The sequence below is a fragment of the Squalius cephalus genome (genome assembly GCF_949319135.1).
Source record: "Squalius cephalus genome assembly, chromosome: 5".
NCBI classification, from domain to species: Eukaryota; Metazoa; Chordata; class Actinopteri; order Cypriniformes; family Leuciscidae; genus Squalius; species Squalius cephalus.
The window spans coordinates 8,684,433-8,710,041 of NC_137126.1; the positions used below are offsets into that span (position 1 = coordinate 8,684,433).

At 37.0% G+C, this 25,609-nt stretch overlaps 2 protein-coding genes across 10 annotated transcripts in view; both read right to left on the bottom strand.

Moving 5' to 3' along the window:
- Positions 1–844: 844 nt before the first annotated feature.
- dtx2 (deltex 2, E3 ubiquitin ligase) lies at positions 845–22,006 on the bottom strand. Of its 2 annotated transcripts, XM_079871792.1 has the most exons (9): positions 20,771–21,584; positions 18,592–19,180; positions 12,559–12,617; positions 9,126–9,263; positions 6,972–7,039; positions 6,501–6,662; positions 5,526–5,687; positions 5,169–5,258; positions 846–2,456 (listed from the first exon to the last, which is right to left on the bottom strand). In XM_079871792.1, the coding sequence occupies exons 1-9, from the start codon at positions 21,093–21,095 to the stop codon at positions 2,196–2,198; spliced, it is 1,854 nt and encodes a 617-aa protein (XP_079727918.1). In that variant the 5' UTR covers positions 21,096–21,584; the 3' UTR covers positions 846–2,195. The 2 variants fall into 2 exon arrangements, with proteins under 2 accessions (XP_079727919.1, XP_079727918.1); XM_079871793.1 differs by lacking the exon at positions 9,126–9,263 and having other exon boundaries at positions 845–2,456; positions 20,771–22,006.
- Positions 22,007–22,948: 942 nt separating this feature from the next.
- The window catches only part of gtf2ird1 (GTF2I repeat domain containing 1), a 30,078-nt gene continuing 27,417 nt past the window's right edge, over positions 22,949–25,609 (bottom strand). For all 8 annotated transcript variants that reach the window (XM_079872565.1, XM_079872563.1, XM_079872566.1 and 5 more), the window contains exon 27: positions 22,949–24,064. In XM_079872565.1, the coding sequence (XP_079728691.1) occupies positions 23,996–24,064 (69 nt within the window). In that variant the 3' untranslated portion in view covers positions 22,949–23,995. The remainder of the gene's footprint in view (positions 24,065–25,609) is intronic.

Consider the following 25,609-nt stretch of genomic DNA (forward strand, 5'->3'; position numbering starts at 1 on the left):
AACAATGCTTTTAGCATTAATTAATCTTGGTTAATATTTCAACATTTACTAATACATTATCAAAATCAAAGGTTGTATTTGTTAAAATGAGTTAATGGACTGTGAACTAACATGAACAAAAAATGAATAGCTGGATTTTTATTAACTAACATTTACAAAGATTAATAAGTACTGTAACAAATGTATTGCTTGTTAGTTCATGTTAGTTAATACATAAACTAATGTTAACTAATGAACCTATTCATCAATTCTAATTATTTCCTAATTGAATATATTTGAACGTAATTTATTCCTGTGATGTCAAGCTGAATTTTCAGCATCATTACTCCAGTCTTCAGTGTCACACGATCATTCTTACATGCTGATTTTCTTATCGAGAAACCTTTCTTAATATAATGAATGCTGTAAAACAGTTGTGCTGCTTAATATTTTTGTAGAAATCATTATACATTTACTTTCAGGATTCTTTGATGAATATAGAAAGTTTGGAAGAGCAGCATTTATTTAAAATAGAAATCTTTTATAACACTATAAATGTCTTTATTGTCATTTCCAATGGGCAAATAATGGGCATTTCAAAAAAAGTTACATTTAAAGTAAAATGTCTGGATGCACTAGTAACAGCAATGAGAATTGAGTGAAAATGAACTTAATTTAAAATAATGTCTCAATACCGAAACTTAAATGTTATTTGTGTTTGTGTGTGTGTGTGATAGAAGCTTTTCTTGAGATTACTGGTGGATTTCATTTTGTATTTTGTTGCAAACCGAAAGCCTGATTTTGCCTGGAAGAATTCAGTGTTTTATAGCAGTGTTCTCATTAACAAGTAACACAAACCAAAAAGTGTTGTTATATGGAGTAATGTTTATTGCTGATTAGAAGTTGAATATATATTTATATATACACTTGCATACATTGTAAAACCAAAAATCCCATACTGTGGAGTAAGAGATGATGAATGAATGTCTCCAGACTCACAGTGGTAATGAACTGTAACTTAATCAAACACTGCTGATTGTCTCTGTGGCACCATCTAATACTGCAACCCAATAATAATGCTGTGGGATTGCATTTCTACACCTATTTTCAGGATCTGGACTATAATTAAATAAGCAATGACATTTTTTTTAAAAGCATTACATAGTGTTGCTGAGCTTTTAAAAGTCTTGCATTTTTTAAATAGCTAAAATGAATGCATATTCTAAAGAATATGGTCCATTGCAATAGAAACGTAAAGACCACAGAATTAAAAAAAAGGTAATAGGTAATAGCGACTTTTTAATCTCACAATTCTGATTTTTTTCCTCACAATTGCTCGTTTACATCTTGCATTTGACTCATAATTTTGTGAAATGAACTCGCAATTCTCAGAAATGAAGTCAGAATTGCAAAAATTCCAGAAATTCTGACTTTATAACTTGCATTTGCGAGTTTATATCGCAGTTTTGAGAAAAAAAAAAAAAGTTAGAATTGTGAGATAAAGTCTTTTAAATTTTTTTTATTATGTGGAGGAAACAAGCTTCCATAGAAACCTTATTATGTGGAATCAAGACAAAAATCAAATCCCTTATGACCGTTAAAAAAAATAAAATAGCAGCAAGTGAACGAAATCTGTCAGGTTAAAAACCTTTCAAAACAATATGAACTAAATTCATAGCTGCAAATTCTGAAAAAAAGTGCCTTTAATTTCTGAAGCAGTACATTTTACAGTACTAGTAAAGACTTATGATTTGCATTGATGTGCAAATTTGTGTTTTCATGTCAATGCTTTTCAATTCATATTGTATCGATTCCCAGCAAAAGTATGAGGATCATTGCCGCAGTGCACTACTGTAATGTAGTGCGTCAGGAAGGACATCACAGCCCTATGATGAATCATATTTTGAGATGAATCCCAATATTGGCGTCAGAGCAGAGGGCGAGTCTCCTCTTGGCTCGAGATTCGGGCGTCAATCTAAGACAGAGCCATTCGTGCAGAACCATCTATAGCTGTCTTACAATACGGTGAAAGTACAGATGACCACAAAGCCAGTGACCCCATGTGTGCGTTAATACTCTAGACTCAGCTAGATGAAGGAAGTTGCCGCCAACCCTTGCACATTCGCATACATCCAAACCTCTCGCCAAACATCATAACTCTAGTTTTCCCTTTTCGTCAAGTTTTATTAGATCTACAGCAGATGGAATGGTTCGTTTCACATGCCTGAACCATGAGCCCCTTGGCTCTGAGCGTCTCGTTTCAGACAGTCCTCCGTCACACCCTGTGAAGCCAGTTCTGAGAGCACATTGTCCAGGTAGTTGGGGTCGGGGTAGCCGTGGCCGGAGACGTTGGACATCATCTCCGTCTTGTGGTGGATCTCGTTCCAAATGACGGTGTCAGGCTCCCCTGTGGTGCTGGAAGTGCCCACGGTGAAGATGAGGCGTCGTGTCCACGCCACCTTCAGCAGCTCCAGCACCTGAAAACCACATAATCAAGACCCTCAGATTTACAGTAAACACAGTTGGTGGCTTTTCTCACAGAGAGAAACGCAAACCAGAGCACCAAAGATCAACATAAAACAAATGCTGAGCAAGACCTATGTCAAGATTCAATATTGTATCTCCATATTTAGTCATTTGAATAAAGACTACAACAAACGGCTGGTAAGGACTACACGACATCACCAACCCTAAAATTGACATAAAACCTGCCCAAGAAACATGATTTATAGATTATCAAGACAGAATATGCTAATCAATGACTAGAAGATAACTACACATAAGCTACATAAATTCATCAACTAACCATTCAGAAATGTTGTCTACAACATTGTTGTCGACTCTTCTTGAGTCTCTCCATCTTTCTGACTCCGGTTTGAACATAAAAGGATAAAAGTTTTTGAAATTTCCAGTGCATGTGTGTGTGAGGTAAAAGGACACAAGCTGTTGAAGCTCCACCCCCTGTGCCGGGAGCAGCAGCTCATTTGCATTTAAAGGGACAGACACAAAAACGGTGCGTTTTTGCTCACCCTCAAAAACTTTAACATGCTATATAAAAATATCTGTGGGGTATTTTGAGCTTTACATACACACTCTGGGAACATCAGAGATTTATTTTACATCTTGTGAAAAGGGCATTATACCACCCCTTTAACCAATGAAAAGTATTAAAAAGAGCCTGTGACTAAACCTCATAACTCCATTGGATCCTTAAACTGTCAGTCAAACCTCTTAAGTCCTCCCTGCCTCTATCGTAAATGAAGTGCCACACACATTTTGGACCATCTCTGCTTATTTGCAATGCAACAATAAATAAAGAACTGATTATTTGATAAAGTACTGCATTTTCTCTCTCTCTCTATATATATATGAAAAAACTGAGTGCCCACATAGCTACAATAAATGTTATAACCTGTAAGTTAAACGTAACGTGATGCACTTACTGCCTCAGATGCGGTTGGTCTAATGATGGACAAAACAAGTATGTCTAACATTTGCTGGTCAAAAACTCCATTTAAGCTTGATTTTGTTATAAAGTTAATAATGCAAGACACATGCAAGTGTCTGATCATATATATAAAGCCACATTATGAACTTTGACAACACGGTGTTTAATTACTTACAAAAATAAAATAAAAGTGGTTTTTCCATTTCCTGAAAAGTAGAGGTTTTGGAGATACGAGCTTCCGCACAACAGCGACAATATACCACATTTCTTTTGATACTTCACTTCATCTTATCCTGTTAAAACTCACACTCAATTGTGGGACGTAACACAATTTATAATTAACTTTGTAAAAGGTTACAAAAACAAGAAATTATGTTCTGTGGTAAATGGTAATCGACAATCGATAGATGCTGGAGCATAAACACTCTTTCAAAGGTTCAGGCGTGTATGAGGCTAGGACGCTCTGACATAAGCAGAAAATGTCAAAGAATTTATGTCAAAGATTCTGAAAGAAATGCAACAACAGGGCTGAACAACAAAGATGGGCCACTTTCCCTATTGGCCCAGCGCTGTTTATTTAGCATCTTTAGACCCTACAAACTTGAACATTTTGTTGTTCCAAACCCAATAAGACTTCGGTTCATCTTTAAATATTCTCTCATCACTTGTATTTATTCACAGAAAGTCTAGATAATCAACATGTTCAAGCTTTAAAAAGTACATAAACTGCTCCATTCATATGGGTTACTTTTATGATGTCTTTTTGAAGCTTGAAAATGTTCATTACCTAGACTTTCATTGGAGTAGAATTTCTGTTAGAATTTCTCATATCGTGAAATAAGATTTATATAGGTTTTTTTATAAAGATATATTTGGTCATGAATTTTAACGAAATTTTAACGAATTTTGCACAAAAAAAGTTACATAGTGTAGCTTTAAGTAATAAACATAAAACATTTAAATTGTAAATATAACATTTTAAATCAGAAAAATGTATATTTTTTTGTTTTGGGGCCACTAAAGACAACTACTGGCCCGACGAGGTGAACAAAAAAATCCTCACTGTGGGTGGAGCCACATTTACAGCTGCTCGATGAAATTTCATAAGCATTTTAAAGTAATTTCAATAGGAATTGGGAATTTTATGCAAGAGCGAAACATTTACCTGTGCAAGTCAAGTCACATTTATTTATATAGCGCTTTTTACAATAAAGATTGTTTCAAAGCAGCTTTACAGAGATAACAGGAAAAATAAAGCAACAAAGTTTGTTTCCAGAAGAAAATAGCATCACAGTCCAGCTTAAAGTAAGTTCAGTGATGTTTCATTTTTGTTGTAAAAGTTTATTGATTTAGTTCATTTATAGATATAGCCGCTCTGGAGAAAACCGTGATGTCATCGTCCAGCTTAGTTTAGTTCTATATAATGGTGTCAATGCAGGCAGATCAATGTCATTGTTGAAAATTAAATTAAATGTTAAATTTAATGTCCCCAACTAAGCAAGCCAAAAGCCAATGGCAACAAAGGTGAAAAAAGGCGAAAAAGGCGAAAAAAGGCGAAAAAGGCGACAGCGGCAAGGAACCGAAACTCCATCTTGTGTAACACATGGCACTGGAACAATTGATTCAGCAACTGAACGGTAATTTAACAAGTTTAATGTGTGAAAGTGGCTAGTGACTCCATATTGTGACAAATGAGAATGGCATGAATCTTTATTTGAACTGGGTCAATTCACTCAATTACCTTTCTGCCTTTGTCATTGTCAGGAAGGAAACAGAAGCGAGGGAATCCTCTGCACGTATACGGCTGTCCTGGGTTTGGGTGCTCAGGGCCCTGCAGACAAAGAGTGCATTAGGATAATGAGTGCTTCCTGCAGGCCAAGGCAAGGACAAAACCATCATCACACAAAGGAATGAGTCAGTTATGCCCCCAATAAATGCAGATGGACGCCAACGTCAGTCTGCTGGATGAAAACATTTGGCTGGTTCTTAAGGACCTCAAGCACTTATTCTAAAAGTTGAAAGCCCTTTTCTTATTGTTGAATCATGGTGCAAATAAATATAAAATAGTACAGCACTACATTGGTCTGCCAAAACAGACCTGTATTCCGGGCGGGATGTTGTAAATGATTTGTATAGTGCCGCAGTCTGGGTGTCCAGGCAAAGACTGAGGAATACTATAGATATCCATGTTGCCCTTTGGTTGGGTGCCGGTCTTCTCTCCGTAAATTGTCTTACATGAGGGGCACTGCAGGCTCCCGTCCTATGGTGTGACAACGTGAGAGAGAAAATGGGTGAAAACAATCTCTTTTAAAGAAAAAGTTCATGTGAAAATAAGTATTTAGAGCTAATAAAATCAATTCTTGCAATTGCATGCACCTATTTTGTCATTTTAGAGTAATTCCAGGAATGCATGACATACACTACCATTGAACATTTTGGGGTCAGTATTTATTTTTAATTTTTTTGAAGAAATAATACTTTTTTTTCAGGATGCATTGATCATAAGTGACATTTATAAATGTTTCTTCTTTCAAATTAATGCTGTTCTTTTGAGCTTTTTATTGATCAAAGAATTGAAAATGTATCATGTTTTCCATTAAAATATTTAGCAGCAAAAATGTTTTCAACGCTGATAATAATAAGAAATCAGCATATTAGAATGATTTCTGAAGGATCATGCAACACTGAAGACTGATGATCCTGAAAACTCAGCTTTTTTAAATTACATTTAAAATATATTAACATAGAAAACAGTTATTTTCAATTGTAATAATATTTCACAATGTTGCTGTTTAAACTGCATTTATGATCAAACAAATGCAGCCCTGGTGAGAAAAAGAGACATCTTTATAAAAAAAACACTTGACAATACCAAACTTTTGAATGGTAGTGTAGATTAGAATACCTCACCCAAAAAATGAAAATTCTGAAAATAATTTATTTCAAACCCACGTTTTTGGGAGGTATTAACAGATTGCAATTTCTGTCATTCATTCTTGGAATTACCCTAAAATAGATAATAAAATAGTTGTATACAATTGACAGTTAAAAGTGTTGATAAGATATTGCACACCTTGGTTCCATTGTTGTACATGGCCAGCATGCAGGGCATGTGGAAGGTGTGACCACATTTTGTGAATTTGCCCACAGTGTTGGGCTGAAGAGACTGAGAGCACTCAGCTGGGACCTCATAACCAGACGGGGAGGCCAGGCGCTCCATACAGATAATACAGTCCTGAGAGCACACAGCCAGATGTCATAGGGCAGGGCGTTAAACATGGGTGAATGTCATCAAAATGTGTCCAGGTCATGTTATATTTTGCATACAAAAATTGAAGTCTATTTTAGGACCATTTTGCATTGTTACATAAAGGTGCTTAATTGTCATGAAAATATGTAAAAATGGTCCTAAAATAGTCTTTATTTTCTTTAACTAATATATTTACTAGAAACTATATTTATCTAACAAATAATATTCTTATAACTCTGGGGTGAGAAATGACCTGAAAAATTCACAGATTTATGCCAGTACATAAAAATATACCTCATCTGGAACCACAGGCACTTCCTCCATGTATTTCTTGATGACTTCCTCTGGTTTCTGAGCAGGAGCTGAGGACATACACAAGACACATTTAAACCTGCGTGACGACATGAAGATTACATTTTCTTAAAGAGTCCATGAAAGCTTAATCAGAGTTTTGTGGCTTGTAATCCATGTCTGTCTGTTCTGATCAATTGTTAATTATTCATGTACTACATACATTTTTGGCCAATCAAATGCTCTCTATAATGAGACTGTATCTGAAGTCAGCATATGTGATATATGTATATATAACTCAATTTTATTCAATTTCACTATCTGTGAATTTCTGTAGACACTTCAATTACTATTTTTTTTTTTTTTTATAAATTCCTATTACATAATTAATGCAGCTAACCTGGCCGAAGTAGAATGCTATGCTTGTTATGGTTTCTAAATGAACAAATACATTATGTAAATTGTTTTTCTAAGAAGCAGTTAGAGATGCTATGGCATCAGTATCCTTGTGTATTTCCAAGGAACCATAACCAAATACCTAATGGACTTGCTCTTGACTTCCTGAGTCACAGTTAGTTTTAATGAGTGCATTGTTATGCATTATCACACACTGATTATATGCAAACACATATAAGCTCATGTATACACATTTAACTATTAATGAGCTTTCCCCTAGAAAAGAAACACATTTTTGGTGACAGGGTAGGCCGGTTTTGCTTTGCATGTGAAGACCGTGACCATTTAATGTGCACATCAGTTCGTTTTGATGTTTTTTTGACAATTTACTAATGTAAACAGAAGTGTGCAGCATATGTGTCTAAATACGGAGTCTCTAAGGGAACATGGTGATGGACAAAAAATGAGTTTAAATTATACTTCAATGCTTTTGAATACACTCACAAAACATTTGTGTTCCCAGAGAATCTTTGCATTCTGCCGCAAAAGTTCTGCGTTCCCCTGAGAAACTTGGCATTCTCTCTTAAAGGCATTGCAATATAGTTTTTCCTCCCACCTCATTAGTCCATTACCAATTTTGCCAGTTTTGCAAGGAAATGCAAAACCTTTGAGAGAACGCAAAAACATGGAAATATAATTTATAATCACCCTGCCCCTTTTGGGGCTCCACATCTAAATCACCCTTAATGCAGTTAAAATCTCGCAGCCTGAGGTTTACAATTTATCAAATAAAATTTACGGATATTAGCTAAATAATTTTGCTAAATAGTTATCTTTCGAATATTCTTATATTTTAAGTGTAATCCACAGCCTCAAACAGCTTATTGCTCTTAAAATGCTTTTGTTAAATTTTACAATTAAATGTAATAATAATAATGATGATGATTAACAATTCGCTAAGTGATATCGTTTATAAGTCAAGTAACAGAGTATATAGAATTCAAACAATGTGAACATGTGATTCAGCCATTTAACAAAGGCTTTGAAAGTCACTCATCCAATCAGAATTTAGAGTCAGAACTGTCCGTTAAATATGGCTTCTTTTAATAAATCAATGTTTGATACTTAGCATTTAACATACCATTTAAAAGCACACACTGTTCAGATTACAGACCTTGGTGTTAGTTGTAACACTTAAATAGTCAGTTCAATACGGAAAATGTTTTAGTAAGCCGATATTAAAGCAGTAAACTAACATTGCTTGTGAGTGTCAGTCTGAACCTAATATCATCTTCTGTATTAAAACACATTAAAATGAAAAGCATTAACCACAACACAGGTTATTTAGGGTTAGAGAAAGAAAAAAAAGACCAGGGAACAACTGTTATTCGATAAACCCCCCAGCAGACATCTGTCTGCAGTGTCCCACAGGTGAGCAGGCAGGTGTCAAGCTGAATACCATCAATAGTGCATTCATTATGTGATCGAGAGGATGGAAGCAAGACAGCATGACCATGACAGCATAAACATGAAATGGGTGAAAACATGACGGCAGAAGCAAACGATAAATAGAAAAACATAAACATCTCGCAATGGCTGGACGGAGCATGTCGGAATGAAGCTACAGTACCAACCCCCTGGGGAAAATATCATTTGAAAGGAGAATGGTAAGGAAAAGAGCAATTAAACAAAAAGGACAGCAGCAGTTTGCAGGCCAGCGGAGGGCAGGTTCGGTCGGGCTGGTTGGCGGTGCTTAACTACCTGTCCTGGACTGTCTCTTTGCCCTCTTAACGGAGCTGGGCTGGCCTTTGGTGGGCCTGCTGGAGCCACGCTGGGAGAAGGGGGCGGTCATGAAGCGAACTCCCAGTCCTGCGGCTGACATCAAAATGGAAGCCATGCCTGGAACGGCCGGAGGCCATGTGGAGACATGCAGGAGGAAGGGAGGAGGAGGAGGAGGAGGAGTGAAGGAAAGGAAGAGTAATGAGCCAAGAGTGGAGAGGCCAACCACAAGTGGGGCATGCTCTGATGAGGTCAAGAAAAGTTTAGGGTCCTACTCACTTCTGAATCTGATGCAGAGGAAATAATATCGGTGACAAAAACATCCATCTATAGATGCTGACTACAATCCTACCTGTTATTATTATTCGTCTAGGACTAAATTCGCTTTGGAGACTAACTGTGATACGATCACTCAAACCACCTTCAGAGGAGACATGGGAAACTTTGGTCTCACAGAGTCAGACTTTTAACTATTTGCTTAACGTCTGGTCCATTTTGACAGGAAGAGACCATCTGATTGACATCTGATGAGCAATCACAAATCGTGTTGCTTTTAAGCAACGTTTAATGGCAGGACAATTTGAAATCCATTACAACATAATAATAGAACAGCATGACAAAAAAAAGCTGCAAGCAAGCAATGCTTCTGGATACATAAAAAACAAATTACATTAAAGCTTTAAACACACCAAGACATATGACCAAAACTGAGCATACTGTAAGCATTACGTTTTAAAGACAGCATGTCAAGTTAAACATTTAGGCCTGGTTCTACAGACAAGGTTAAGACTAAGCCAGGAGTAGGCGTTGGTTAAATAAGGACATTTAAGTAGCTTTTATAAACGTGCCTTAGAAAAAAAAGAAAAAAAAGAAAAAAAATAGAGAGAGCATGGAGAGCATCTTGAGACAAAACAATGACACTGACATAGTCTGGGACTAGGCTTAAGCCTTTTCTGTGAAACCAGGCATTTAAGTTAAATAGTTCAACTTTAAAAGTCCCCTACAGTCAATAATGTTATCGCGTACAACTCATCTTTGATGATCACAACTTTTTTGCCCCTTGAAAATAATTCTTCATGCCTTAAAATAGCTTAACACTACACCCTTACTTCATTTAAATATGCAAATTAGTCCCCACCTCCACTCACTCACACCAGATCGGACTACCTCCACTCGGTCAACTATAGTAAACGCTACACAAGTGGAAATATTGGTTTATTTCAGCCATATAAGCATATGTTAAGCACCCTCAAATGAAAGCAAGAGCACCCTCAGTTGATACTGTAATAATATCATATTGACAAAACAGATTTGGTAAATGCACCAGTGTGTATTTGTGTTGGCCGTCCAATGTTTCTATTTACAACGTGTTTTTGCAGCAGTGAACAAAGTGGCCAATCAGAGGTGTTTATTCAGTCAGAATCCACTCACTGGTCAAAAATCTGGATTTTTTGTTCAGCGCCGAGTTCTGCACTCCTGCGAAACCTCTTATTAACAAATGTAAAGATGAGATTCATTGTGCAATGTAGACAGCTTTATTGATTGTAATGGAACTGTGAGATCATAAAATGAGATGAGTGACAGCTTCGGTCTTCGCAGGTCTTTTAGGCTATATACTGTATAATCCATTCAGAATTTGAATAAAAGTCACGGTCATCACGGTCATTTATATGATTAGCCTTTAGCAGTGTGTTCTGTTATATTTTTCTTCTGGACTCAGTTTTAATAGTTTAATTAAACTGTAATAAAAAAAAGTAACTTATTTTGACAGGTTGTCGTGAAGATCTTTGAGTGCCTGTGTAAATATGAAATGACAATGCTCGTAAAGAGCAGCTCTGGAGATGAAGATCATGTGTTCACGTCCTTATACAGTGAGACAAGCAATATTCAGTTAGTTAAAATGTGTGAGATTGAAACAAATTGGATTAATGGATTTATAACAAACAAGTATTCATTACTTCAATGAGCTCATTGTATCTGCATTAAATTATTACATTGTTTAAATTAATACATTTTTAGCTAACTGTGACTTTGTATATGTGCATTTCTAAAATACTTAACTTAGACTATTACCTCTGATAACAGAACACTCTAAATTGTAATATGGACTTGTGGTCCAGGTGTGTGAATGGTAGCAGGGAAAGTCATTGCTTGTCAAGTCAAGTCAAGTCACATTTATTATATAGCGCTTTTTACAATAAAGATTGTTTCAAAGCAGCTTTACAGAGATAACAGGAAAATAATGCAACAAAGTTTATTTCCAGAAGAAAATAGCGTCACAGTCCAGCTTAAGTAAGTTCTGTGATGTTTCATTTTTGTTGTAAAAAGTTATTAATTTAGTTAATTTATATATATAGCCGCTCTGGAGAAAACCGTGATGTCATCGTCCAGCTTAGTTCAGTTCTATATACTGGTGTCAATGCAGGCAGATCAATGTCATTGTTGAAAATTAAATTAAATGTTAAATTTAATGTCCCCAACTAAGCAAGCCAAAAGCCAATGGCAACAAAGGTGAAAAAAGGTGAAAAAAGGCGAAAAAGGCGACAGCGGCAAGGAACCGAAACTCCATCTTGTGTAACACATGGCACTGGAACAATTGATTCAGCAACTGAACGGTAATTTAACAAGTTTAATGTGTGAAAGTGGCTAGTGACTCCGTATTGTGACAAATGAGAATGGCATGAATCTTTATTTGAACTGGGTCAATTCACTCAATTACCTTTCTGCCTTTGTCATTGTCAGGAAGGAAACAGAATGCACTTTCTGTTAAGCTGCTTTGAAATGATGTGTATTGTGAAAAGCGCTATACAAATAAATGTGAATTGAATTTATTGATGATAAATATATAAACATGGTTACGGTGCATGCAGATTCAGTATTTTTTGTTGTTGTTTTGCATTGATCACTTTATTCAAAACCTACCCAAAATCTCCTCATCTTCACTCTAGTGAAAATTATGTTAGAAATGTCACTTCGCTCCAGATCTGTCTATATGTTCCCCAAATGCCTCATTCATCTTGGTGCTGCAGCTGTCAGCTACAAGAACAACAGATATTCAACATCCCCATACACGCGCCATTAGCCTGAAACTTGTTGAAAGGCGAGCGCTTTTAAGACACACCAACACAAAACCCACAAGCTGGTGACTCAGTGAAGCCGCTAATGTCATAAACTGATTTGTGACAAGCAGTCTGTGGCATGAATATACTTGTGACATTCACTGAAGGATGCTAAAGCTAACTTCACTGACTCTCACTTCTCTGGGAAACATTTGAGTGGTTCAAACTGACACTCCCAAGAAACAGTTCAGCTGCTACTGCAGCATCAAACACCTTTCTGCAATGAGGAGGAGACCCCAGTGCATCACTGGAAGGATTTTCTCCTGTGTGGCGTGTGTGATGGGTGAGTACCGTACCTGCCAGCGCCGAGTTCACACTACTGGATCCGTTCATGTGTAGAGGGATGGTTGGGATGCTGTGGAGACAGAAATATACACACTTTAATGCATGAGAACAAAAGCGTTTGACAATGGCCTTAACTCCCATTACAGGAGTTGTGTCATGTTCTTTTTATTATACAAAAGAGAAAGCGAATTTGATTGGTTGAGATTGTAGTAGATGACCTAGTAAAGATAAAATGAAAGCAAGATACTTTCCAAGGAAATCCCCTGGCTTTCTCAAGCTGTCATGGTGTAATTCATGCTATGGCACGCCTAACCTGATATGCCTTTTCAAAAACTCTCCCTTTTGGGGTCAGTAAGTAAGTTTAGGGTCAGTAAGATTTTGAAATGAATACTTTTAATCAGCAAAGATTTATTTAATTGATCAAAAGTGACAGTAAAGACACTTTCTATTTATCAAACAATTGTGAAAAAAGGAACAGTTTACACAAAAATATTAAGCAGCACAACTGTTTTCAACATTGCAGATAAGTTATTCTTGAGCATCAGCATATTAGAATGATTTCTGAAGGATCATGTGACTTGCTATCACAGGAATATTACATTTTAAAGGGGTTATGAATGGAGAAACCAAATTCCTTGATCGTTTGACATTTAAAACATCCAAAAACAGTCCAAAAACAGAAACCAAGCTCCGAAAAGCTCTAAAACCAAGCTCTGGGAAAAAAAAAACTTGCTCAAGTGGTAGTAAATAAGACAGACACAAACACAGGATTACTCCAGCAACAAAGCGATAAAGATGCCTCTGAGGATATTTTGAAGTGCCAAGATGAGGAAAAACATTTCCACATTCTTTGCATTGCCTTCATTGTGATCCGAAGCGTGGATGAACTTTATTTTTAACGAAGTTCCAAGTCACATCAGTTAGACTGTTGGTTTGTTCGCTTCATTTTAGACACAGTTTGACGCAGGCTTTTCAGAGAGACTGAATAAAAGACGATGCAGTGCTGACAATATTGAATTCGACAGTAATGTCGCAACACAAGTGTGTGTAACAATGTTTTTACCATGTGTCACTATTGCTTTGTCTGTTACAGATCGTTTGATATCTACTCACTTTACTGAAAATGATGAACAATGAATATAACAACAAACTATGGCACATTCATTCATAATTTGCTTACGCGAAACACTGCAAGCTATCCTTTCTGTCAACTATAACTGGTAACTCCAAGTACTTAAACTTTATTTGCCACAAACAAGACTTGTAAATGTAATACACATAAATGTTACACAAATGTTTCATCCATGTAATGAGATAAAGCCCTTGCTGTAGCGTCTTCATTTCAACACTAACTTAAAGGGGTGGTTGAATATGATTTCACTTTTCTAACTTTAGTTAGTGTGTAATGTTGCTGTTTGAGCATAAACAACATCTGCAAATTTACAACGCTCAAAGTTCAAAGCAAAGGGAGATACTTGCTTTTAGAAGATAACTACATATAAGCTACATGAATTCATCAACTAACCATTCAGAAATGTTGTCTACATGTTGTCACTTCTTCTCGAGTCTCTCCATCTTTCTGACTCCGGTTTGAACATAAAAGGCTAAAAGTTTTTGAAATTTCCAGAGCATGTTAGCCTGGAAATCCAGACCTAAATCTGAAAGATTAATGGTCTGGCATCGACAAATGAAAATCGGCCAGCTCGAGGGGCGGCAACAAGCATGCATTTGAAAATCTCACTGCACGCAATTGGATAATCTTCCACCGTCGGTGATCTTCCACCACATGAAGGAGAAACTGCAATTGTTCTTCAGAGTGTGTGAGATAGCCACTGTATTCTTGAAACAGAGCCACTCCTCTCTTGACTACTTTCATTGCATGGTTGCCTGTGCCTCCTGATAATCTGCTTGATTCGGCCAAAGTTCCAGGTCAATTTCAAGGAACGTAATGTAATTTTTTAAACCAAAAAATGTGCTCTAAACCCAAACAATAACCAAGGTGATCATCAATAGAAATATGTATTGATTCCACCAGGAAAGGTAAATCTGCTAAACCGGGTCATGGATGGATTAATTTGGATTTAGTTTCTACAATAAGTAAACTGAGATATGTATCTAAAATACATATTTAGGAATATATGGTGCATTAGATGCTTTTATGGAGATTTTTTGGGAATTTTACTAGCCAGGTACAATACCAAATCAAATGATCTGTTTTTACGAAAATCATCAAAATCTCAGAAAGTTTAAAGCTATTGAGCTACCAGTAATTATTATGTTACTGCCATAAAAATTGGCATGCTGTATTTTCTTATATAAAGGAACAATTTGAAGGGTTAAGAGCATGACAATTGGATACTTTAAAAATAAGGACCACCCTAGTGTTCATCCTTAGCCATCTTGCAATGTTTACTAATGACTTCTACGTCACAGCGCTGTCGTCATCTGTTTAGCTCGCCTCTGGCCCGCCTATATCAGATAACCCGATGTGATTGGTGCAGCTCGGATACAAGGGCATATTTAATGAGCATCATTACTCAACGCCAGAGTAAACTCGCTGAGCAAATTCAACTTGTGCTCTCGCGAGAACTCTGGATTTCCAGGGTAAGTGCATGTCTGTATGAGGAGTTAATTGAAGCTCCGCCCCCTGTGCCGGGAGCAGCAGCTCATTTGCATTTAAAGAAACAGACACAAATACAGTGCGTTTTTGCTCACCCTCAAAAAGTGACAACTTTAACATGCAATATAAAAATATCTGTGGGGTATTTCGAGCTAAGACTTCACACACACTCTGGGGACATCAAAGACTTTTTTTTACATCTTGTGATAAGGGCATTATACCACCCCTTTAATATAATAAAATACTACCTTTAACTTAATAAAAAACAAAAAACAATACCACCTCACAAATACATAAGATATCAATAAAAATGATTAATTACCATGCTGTTGCAGACTGGAGTATCCTTGGTATTTATTTAAGGTGTTGGGTTGTTGTCTGATTCGGGATCAGACTCTGGCTCAAACATGTAGGCTATGGCGAACATCGCACAGTTTCAAAACAATTCCAAATGTGTAATTAAAAAAAATGCAGTTCATGACCCCTTTAAAATATATTAATTTAATTTTTAATATAAAATATATTAACATATTTTTTAAGACTTAAGAGACTTTCAAAACAAGCATAAAAACAATTACAGATCCCAAACTTTTGGTACAGTGTAGATGCACATAATAATCTACACTACCCCAAAAGAAGATGACAAAAGAATAATGAGTGCACAAAAATGAATCCAATCAAAATCCATTTCTGCAAATATGTTTCACTGGTTGATAAGACAGTACTCTGCATAGATTCAGCATCATACAATGTTTTCAGCAACAGTTTTTGGTTAACCAATAAACAATTTCCCACAATGACAAGTGTTCTGCAAACTGGGTCATGGATGTACAGTATAGAGTAAATCCCTCTTATTTTATGCATATGACACAGATGTTTCTGCTACTTACATAACTGCATTTACAGCTTTATCTCAGTAGTGGCGCTACAATTCGCATTCCCACAGTCATCTGAGAACCCCATGACACAGTCGGGTGTGATGAGGCCATATGCCAGAACATATTCAGCTCTTCACCCTGTGCAAAACTTACTAGCATAAACTGTGCATGGCAAATTAAGCACCAAAATTTAAACTTAATTTTAAGAATTTATTAAAATCCCTAACCTTAAGCATTGAGCAAATCTGAGCTTTTGTAAACAACAACACATTTGATAAGCTTTGTTTTGTTTTTTTATTACTTGGGTTACGCTTTTCAGCGAGTGATTTTGGTTTCGATTTCAGACTTTTCATTTCATAGCAGTCATGCCACAGATCATATCTACAGGAGGTGTATTTTGTCCATGTGAGAATCAAACTAAGGTCAGATATGGGTGCGTGTAAGTTGACTGTGTGAATAAGGAGTGAGAAAAGCATGTCTAAAATTTCCAGGTTCCCCTTTCAACCTAGTTTACCAGAAGAGAACAATAACTCAAATCTGGGTCTTTCCCTTTCAGTCAGCACAGTAAGTGCAGACTTGCTCTCCTCCATGTGTCCTAAAGCAGACCTCTACTCCTGTAGATCCACACAGAGGAGGGGATATGACACCATTACACAGAGGAAAAGACAATTATAGTAGGGGGACAAAAGGGAGGATGATCCTTACTGCTCTTGAATTACAATTAGTCCAGACTGAGAGAGGAAATTATCATGCTATCATAAGCTATGTTTCCATCCACCTATTTTTATGCGCATTTTGGAATATTGCACAAAAAAAAATTTTTTATGTCCTCAATTGAGTCGGATAAACTTTTTATCTGATAAGATAACATGCGCATAAATTACGATGGAAACACCTTTACTGAATAAATTCCTTGATGCGCATCAAAAAAGACATGGATTTGTGATGGGACGGCATGACTGGACTGCACAGCATCTGAAATGCTGTCCGAAATTATACTAAACCACTCATCAAAGTAGCAAGATAACTTAATTGCGTTTTGTATTCAAACTTTTTATATACAGTGCAATACTGCAGCAACTTCCGTTTTTCTTAGTGATATTTAGTGGCAGTTTATCAGAAAGTGACGATTTTGTTGTCCAATTTTGCACGTTAAATTCACAACTTTGAATGGAAACATAGCTTACAGTGGTTTTCCTGTTAATCCCACATTTAAAGTAAAAAAACCATGCTCGAAATGTGAAGCTCATATTTTTGTTAATGCATTGACATTGCATGAATACCTAAAAATATTCATCATTTATTATTGTATTTATTATTCCATACAAATATTATATTAATTTAGCTGCAAATTTGTAGTTTTACTGTGGGTCTACTAGATTTGTTGCTGTACTTTTAAAAACTTTGCATATTTTAACTTCTATTACTTTCATTGTAAGTTCCTTATAGTATACAAGAACAGTCCTGAACTATTACTGAGTAATATAAAGGTACTACATGGACTTAGGTGGATAGTTCTCCCAAAATTGAAAATGATGTCATCATTTAAGGTGTGGTCACATTTAAGGTGTGGTCTGCAAAACAGCGCAGGTCGAAATCCAGTGATTCCAACAGAAATGTGATCTGGATTCTGGAGTTTTGTGTGAGGGCCAAAGATTTTCCCACACAGATTTTCACTCATTTTCAAGCTGGTCACACAAACTCATTGCGCTGACCAACAGAAAGCTGCTTGGTTTGAAAGTGGCTTCATACATCACTACACTATTGACAATGGCCTTTTTTTTACATGTAAAATTTAACTCTCTTTTTTTCTTCTCCAGAACACAAAAGATGATATTTTAAAGAATGTTGGTAACCAAACAGTTTTGGATTCCATCGTCTTTCACTATAAATAAACACTCAGACATCTCTCAAAATATCTTCTTATGAAAGTCACAGGTTCGGAATGACACGAGGGTCAGAATTGATGACATGATGACAACATTTTCATTTTAGGCCAAAGTATCTCTTTAACATGGGTAAAGGTAAAGTTTGGTTCTGGGTTAGTACCTAGTTATTACACAATAATTACCATGTCATACAGAGAAAGAACTATAAAATATAATGCTTTTTTTTGTAACTAATAACCAAGCCAAAATTATTTTCTGCAGTAATCAAAATTATGCCACAAATGGATTCACAGAAAGACTGAGCTTGCGACCACAAAGACCACATGAGAACAGACACAATGGCAGGAAGGAGAAGACCACAGAAGATGATGAAATACAACCTTTTGACCTTCGGTGTCATTTGAAATATGCAAGGCAAACATCATGTTTCCTTATGACCAAAAGCCATTGAGTATTTTTAAACTGCTCTCTGTAGGAGAACTTCCATGCTTGTGTGCAAAGTCCTTGAAAATATGGCTAAAATAAGTCTCTCTTTCCCTTAGGGGAAAAAAAATAACTATTGTGGTACCATGATAGATTGAAGGTATCAGATGGCAATTACAGAAGTGTTTAAAAAATATGCATTTTCAACTTTTGAACTAGGCCTAGTAGTCTTACCTTAAGCCATTTGCGTGATGACCAAAAGCCTGCGGCGGTCCTGTGGGATGAGCCACCGAGGTGGGGGTGCTCCATGGGGCGTTCCATAACAGGTTCCCCATCGAGAGAGGTCTTCTGGGGTAGGGCGAGTAGGCTGAAGAGGAGCTGGTTCCAGGAAGTCTTCCATGCTGCGTCTGGAGGCTGGGTCTGTTGGCCTGCCCCGCGGAGAAGGAATGCCGTGACCGGCTCAGCATGGGTCCGGCGGTGCTGCTATTGCTCACGCACTGGTGACAGGTACAGGCCGGGCCCGAGTGAATAACAGACCCAGACGTGAGAGGATACGGCATGCTGCCTTGCCGCCTGACGCGCCGTCTGAAGCTAGAAGTCTTGTTGACTTGCTCTAGAGCGGTGAGGTCCACAATGTAGTTGTAGCCCTGTGGGCTCAGGTCAGCTGTGGCCTGCCCTGCCTGGTAGCTGTGCTCCAGCAAAATGGAGGTTCGGATCTCGTACGCCGTCCACCCTCCTTCATCGTTGGCCCACTCCCAGAGAACGCCACTGCCCAGGGCCGAAGACTGCGGGAACAGGGATCGCCGAACAGTGCGCATCTTTCCTACAAAACATTTCACAGTAATTGGAACAAGATAATTATCATGAATCAGAAAATGTGCTTCTCTTCTAAAACATATGTAAGCAAGAGCTGTTATTTCATCCAGCAAATACGCTGTGCATCCTGTCGAAATCTGGACGCTTATTTCCTGAGATTTTTTGTCACCTCTTTCCTGTTCTTTTCCACAGAGACCACAGGTGTCGAAAGTCATTCAAACATCCCCCAAAACAAGCCTAATCTCCAGCTAACAGACCAAACGCCCATGTGTCAGACTGCAGCGCTAAACAGCTTTACCCAGCAGGCTTAAAGACCTGTTGTCAAGAATGAAGCATAAATATCATACATTTGGAGCAACTGAATTAGTCTCAGCCAGCATTCACAGTTCGCATTAAGCTTATTTCACTATGTAGATTATGGAAACACTTCCTTGACAACTGGTAACATTTACTTAATCCAAATGAGCAATAAGCATATTCTTACCACTCCCTTAAAGTGAAGTACTGTGGCGGTACTAGACAGTAAAAACATCACAACATAGTCTATGGGTCAATAATGAAGATGTCCAAGATAATAATATATTTATTTTAAATCTAGTCTAAAACGCTAATTAGATATAAGTCCTTAAAAACGTATCAGATAATTAGATATTTTTTAATTGCAAATTAGATATAAGCTCTTTTAAAAAGCATGCATACCGATGCTGGTTTTAAAGGTTTTTCGGAAAACAAACTTTTGATATAATGACCCTAAAAATGTCAAGTGTAAAAGTAAATCAAAAATATACTCATACGATAAATACTTATGAGTGTAGACAAAAGAATAGCAGTGTATATACTAATAACATACTATCATACACATATCAAATATCTATACACACAATACTGCTCAAAGGTTAGGAGTTAATCTTTTTTTTTAAAGAAATTAATACTTTTATACAGCAAGAACACATCAAATGGATCAATACTTACAGTAATGGCATTTATAATGTTACAAAAGTTTTCTATTTCAAAGAAACGCAGGTCTTTTTAACTTTCTATTCAACAAATAATCCTGTAATAAACTATTTCACAGTTTCCATAAAAATATTAAGCAGCACAAGGTGAAAGTAATGGCTACTTAATAGAAGATTTAATTTACCATGACAGAAATAAATCACATTTTTAAATATAGTCAAATAGAAAGTTATTTTGTAATAATATTTCACAATTTTACTGTTTTTACATCTTTTCATTTTTTACAAATATCACAACTTCTTTAAATCATGAATTGTTTTGAAACTAGTCAAGAAGTTTATCTGGGAGTTTCACCATTCGACATTTCACAACCTGAACCAAAGGTTTGGTACAAGTTCAGTGTTGTTATGTATTCAATAACATCGATAGTGAACAAAAAAAGTACCATGGTACTACAATGTTTTTGAATATGTACCATGTAACCATACCATAGATGACTGAAGTTCTATGTAGATGATACACGAATAAGGTAAATATTCGTATTCAGTAGCTACTTTTAACGTACCATGGTACCACCAGCGTACTTGTTCTAAGTCTCCATAAGTAGTTTAGTGAACGGACTGTGTGAGGTCCCACTCACCGGTGTCCTGTCTGAACTGTTTGAGGTTGGGGATGTCGATGATGTAGGCAGACAGGCTGGGGTCCGCCTGAGCCAGACAGATGCTGGTGTTGCTGCTGGGGGTCGATGATCCTCTCTGGTGCTGGAGACACTGCTCGATGAAGCTGCTCACCTGTCCAGTGTAAGGCCTCCAGAAGCCCAGATCATCCTGCCATTCCCAAACCACCGCCATCGGCTGAGCCTGTCCTGGCATCCCAGAGGAGGAGGAGGAGGAGGATGGCGATGCGAAAGACGGTCCGTTTCGAGACCCACTCCCTCCGGAATGAAAACTGGAGCCTGTTGCCATTTTGTCAGTTAGAAAAGATCCCAACTGACCGCCGGCGACGAAATAAGCTGGAGTATAAAGCAATGTGACGATTTGGCCCAGCTAACAACAACACCCTTTCAGTTGCACTTGATTTACAGCCAGCTAGCCCGCTAACTAGTCGTATTCTCTAAGATATTGATCAATATCGCCACTACAGTGTTTTATCCAGTGGTACGCGTTATTTTAACCGCAGATTTGAGCGTTAAACCACTGACGTCGCATCATCTTGTGCGGTTGCTAGAGTCGCAGCTTCAGACTAGCCGCGTCTCGCTCTTTTCTTCGCCATTCAGTGCGTTACTGTACGGCTACCAGCCTCATAAACCACTATCAGATAATATAACAGCTACTATTTTGTAGACAGCAGACGAAAGTGGTCAGGTGGCTTATAGAAGCACACTGATGGACATGTTTTTTAAAGTACGCAAGGGTTGTATAGTTACTTGCTCGCCTGCTGTGTGTGTTTGTGTCGCTGACGCTGGTGGTGGATTCCCATAGATACACACTGTGAAGCCAGACACAGAACACTCCCCTATGGAAATATGTTTTTACATTTCCCCTAACATTTTACAGGTTTAAAATAAATTAAAGTGGCTAGTTGTTTTAAATTACTAGCATTTCCCGGTGCTACATGAAGTTTACTTACTGTGGCCGTTATCAGATTTTGTCTCTGTTAGCCAGTGTCTGCATTGCCGACTTTTATTTTGAAAGTAGTTATTATAAGCCAATGTGACAAACGGTAAATTAAAAGTCCCTCTATATATTTATTATAAAGTACAAATATGCGCATTTTGTAATATACTAGTTTGTACGAAACTGAAAATGATGCCATCATTCACTGGTAATTGTTTCTGTCCAGTTTGCTGTCAACAGATTCGCCAGGATTAATTGGGATCAGTGAGCTGAACTGTCTGGGAGAACTAGACGAGTCTGATTCGTGAATCAGTTTTTGTGAATTGAATCTACTGAAAAGATTCAACTCAAATGAATCTATTTCGTAAACAGTAGGGCGAATGTCACGATTTTCAGTAAGTAATGTTGTTTATAATAAATAATGTTTCACTATTAAAATTATGTTACGCTGAATAGGGAAAATTATTCGCATCAATAACAAATGGCGATTAAATAATGACATAATTTCGATTATGGGTGAGTTATCCCCTTAACACTCTGTAATTCAGTTTTTTAACTTTAAATAATTGCTTGAAGTTCAAGTTAATAGTAAAAACTACTCTAGCAAAGGTAACTTACCAGCAGTGATGGTGTTTTAACTTTCATCTCCTACTACGAGTATAATGCAGTTATACCTTATGAAACACTGCAGACATGAAAATGTTTGAAAATTTGGGATTCAATTTAAGATATTCCCAGTAAGTCTAGTCCCAGACTAAAATGCATGTTTTAGCTGTTTTAACTGAAAGCAAGCAACTTGCACTGACAAATCTTATAAAATGACAGTGCCATAATTGTTATGTCTCAAGATGCACACCAGTAATGTGTTTTCCCCCCTAAGCTACTTAAACGTCCTAATTAACTTATACCCAATCCTGGCTTAAGTCCTGTATGTGAAACCAGGCGTAAAAGTGGTCAATTTCAATTAAAAGTCAAATTTCTGCACCATTGAAAATGTGATGTTTCCTTTTTCCCAGCAGATGGTGCCAATGACGGCCTCAACTCTGATGTGTTTGGAACGTTATTCTTTCTTCATCATTCATCTATTTTCCATCTGAAATATATATATCACATTTCAGAATTCTTTAACTACTATGCAATAAGGCATCCTAATACACACACGTAGAAATGCGTTCACTCGTGATAAAAGTAAAACAAACAAACGCAAGGCAACACATTTTATTTGAAAGGCCTAAATGGCATTAGGGTACAGCATATAAATACTGGCGATTCCAGAGACAGTCATTACAGAATAACATTATAGCATTCTTTCCTTTACAAACAATACATTCATGATGTTTTCTCTGTGAAATATCTCACTTTGCCTTACTTTAACGAACTTGAGAGTAACGTACAAAGCTAAAATAATACAAAAAAAGTCTCTCGATTGAATATAAGTTAGTGCTATCATGTTAGGGTTTTCCAACTTGACATACTGAAACCTGAAGCAGAAGTTTCTCTCTGAATGCATACAGTAGCTAGCTGTTGCTGTTTTTAGCATCATTAGTCGTGTTATTCAGTACTTTATGCTCTATACTGAATGTGGTAAGTTTACATTCCCTGCGTATACAAGTTTTTATTTAAATAAATAAATAAATAACAATACAAACATTTGCAAGGCATGAGACCCAGACAACTACACGCGTCGTATAGCATGTACGTACTGTACAAGCTCTCGGCACCAAACAAGGCTGCGTATCCCAACGGTGATTATTATTTGGGGAAAAAACAAATCCCAAATCTCATTCTTACTGCTCTTTATGAGATGGTTATTTAACCATGATTGTGTCCAGGATCTGCGGTCACAAATCCTGGTGGCAAAGCAATATAGTTCATCTGATACTCAAATAACGGCTACTCCTTTTACAAACAACCTCTTGAAGGAATGGTTACCCTCATGTCATTCCAAACCTGCATGTTGTTAAAAAGCATTGAGGTTTGGACTGACATGAGGATGAGTACTATTCCTCTTGAGTATTAGAGCACTGGCCGATTGATTTACTGCTGTGTTTTTCCATCATTAGCACTTCATTCAGAAACAACTGCATCCAGCAGTTCACACTCTCCAACACCTGCCAGAACACACAGGTGTCTCCACGCGCGAGCCGTCCGATCTGCCACAGCTCTGGAGAAAGCTGAATTTAGCATTCAGAAACATTTAAAAAGGTCCCATAATGGTGAAAGTCTTCCGTACGGCATCGGAAAGTTATTTAGTATTTGACTTTGCCAGGAACTTGAACATTCACTCCGCTATAGTCCACCATGTACATGGGCCATTGCTGGAAAAAAAAAAAGAAAAAGGAGGAGGACATTTTAATAGCGAAAATAACAATTTTTGAGGTTGACATGAAAGTTCAATACAATTGACCTCATTTACGGTCTTAAAATTCACCCAAAAATTCAGAAGAAAAATGGTTACATTTTAATGGAAGTTAAATCCCAATTAACTTCCGTAGTATTTATATATATGGAAGTCAGTAGGGACCAGACACTGTTTGGTTACCGACATTCTTTTGTGTTCAACAGAAGAAAGAAACTCGGGTTTAGAACAACTTGAGGGTGAGTAAATAGCCGCTTTCTGACCAAGTAGTTACAGGAACTTAGTTCTAGGAACTGTCCACTTCTAAACAGTTCTAAGAACTACTCTCCCCCAAACTCGGTTTTGCTGTTTGCGTTCGCACTGGTAGGAGGGGTAAGGGAGTGACGCAAGCACGGTGACTTTTATTTTGACGGCGCGACGGACCTTTATTTTGGCGGCGCTGAGAACGCCAGAGCAAACAATGCTCGCATTCTCTGTTTATTAGTTAGCGATCTGTCTAACAGTACTGTTTAATATCTTATCAGATAGAACTGTTATAGAAAGTAGACAGTATATGAAAAAAGGTTATTAGCCTATGCCGTGTGGTTGATGTCCAGTGTTGCTAGCTGGGCAGATAAACATAATCATGTTTGGCTTGGTCCCCTCAAAGTTGCGTTGGATTTCCTCTTCAGCATAAAGGTTTAGAGACCCATCTATCACTGTTTTCCATGTTTGTATAGTTAGTTTATGGAGTAAATATATAGGCTATAATCTGTGTTTACATTCTAGCTGTTTTAAAAATGGCGGGTGCTGGTGTTCCACGTGTGTTCGGTCAATCAGCGTACACTAACGTCACGGGTACTTCCTATAGTGCTGGTTTAGACCCTACTCTGAAGTAGGAGCTAAATTAGTTCCTCCAAATGGAGTTCCTAGAACTAAAATTGTTCCTAGTTCCTGCGGTGCGAACACGCCGACATCCGGGTACTTTAGCCAATAGTTCTAGGAACTGTGAAAAGGTTCCTCCGGTCGGAAAACGGCTATTGATGACGGGTTTTTTGCGTGAACTATCCCTTTAAGACCGTAAATGGAGTCAATTGTATTGAACTTTTTATTTGATCAAAAATACAGTAAAAACAGTAATATTGTAAAATATTGTTACAATTTAAAATAACGTATTCTCTTTTAATATATTTAAAAAAAAAGATTGCATTTATTTGATAAAAAAATACAGTAAAAACAGTAATATTGTGAAATAGTATTACAATTTAAAATAACGGTTTAATATGTAATATATTTTAAAATGCAATTTACTCCTGTGATTGCAAAGCTGAATTATCAGCAGTCAGGTTTTTTTTTTTAGAAATCATTCTAATATGCTGATTTGCTGCTCAAGAAATGTTTCTTAATATTATAAATGTTTAAAACAGTTGTGCTGCTTAATATGTTTGTGGAAACCGTGATTTTTTTTCAGGATTATTTTAATTTGTACATTTGTGTGTATATATATATATATATATATATATAT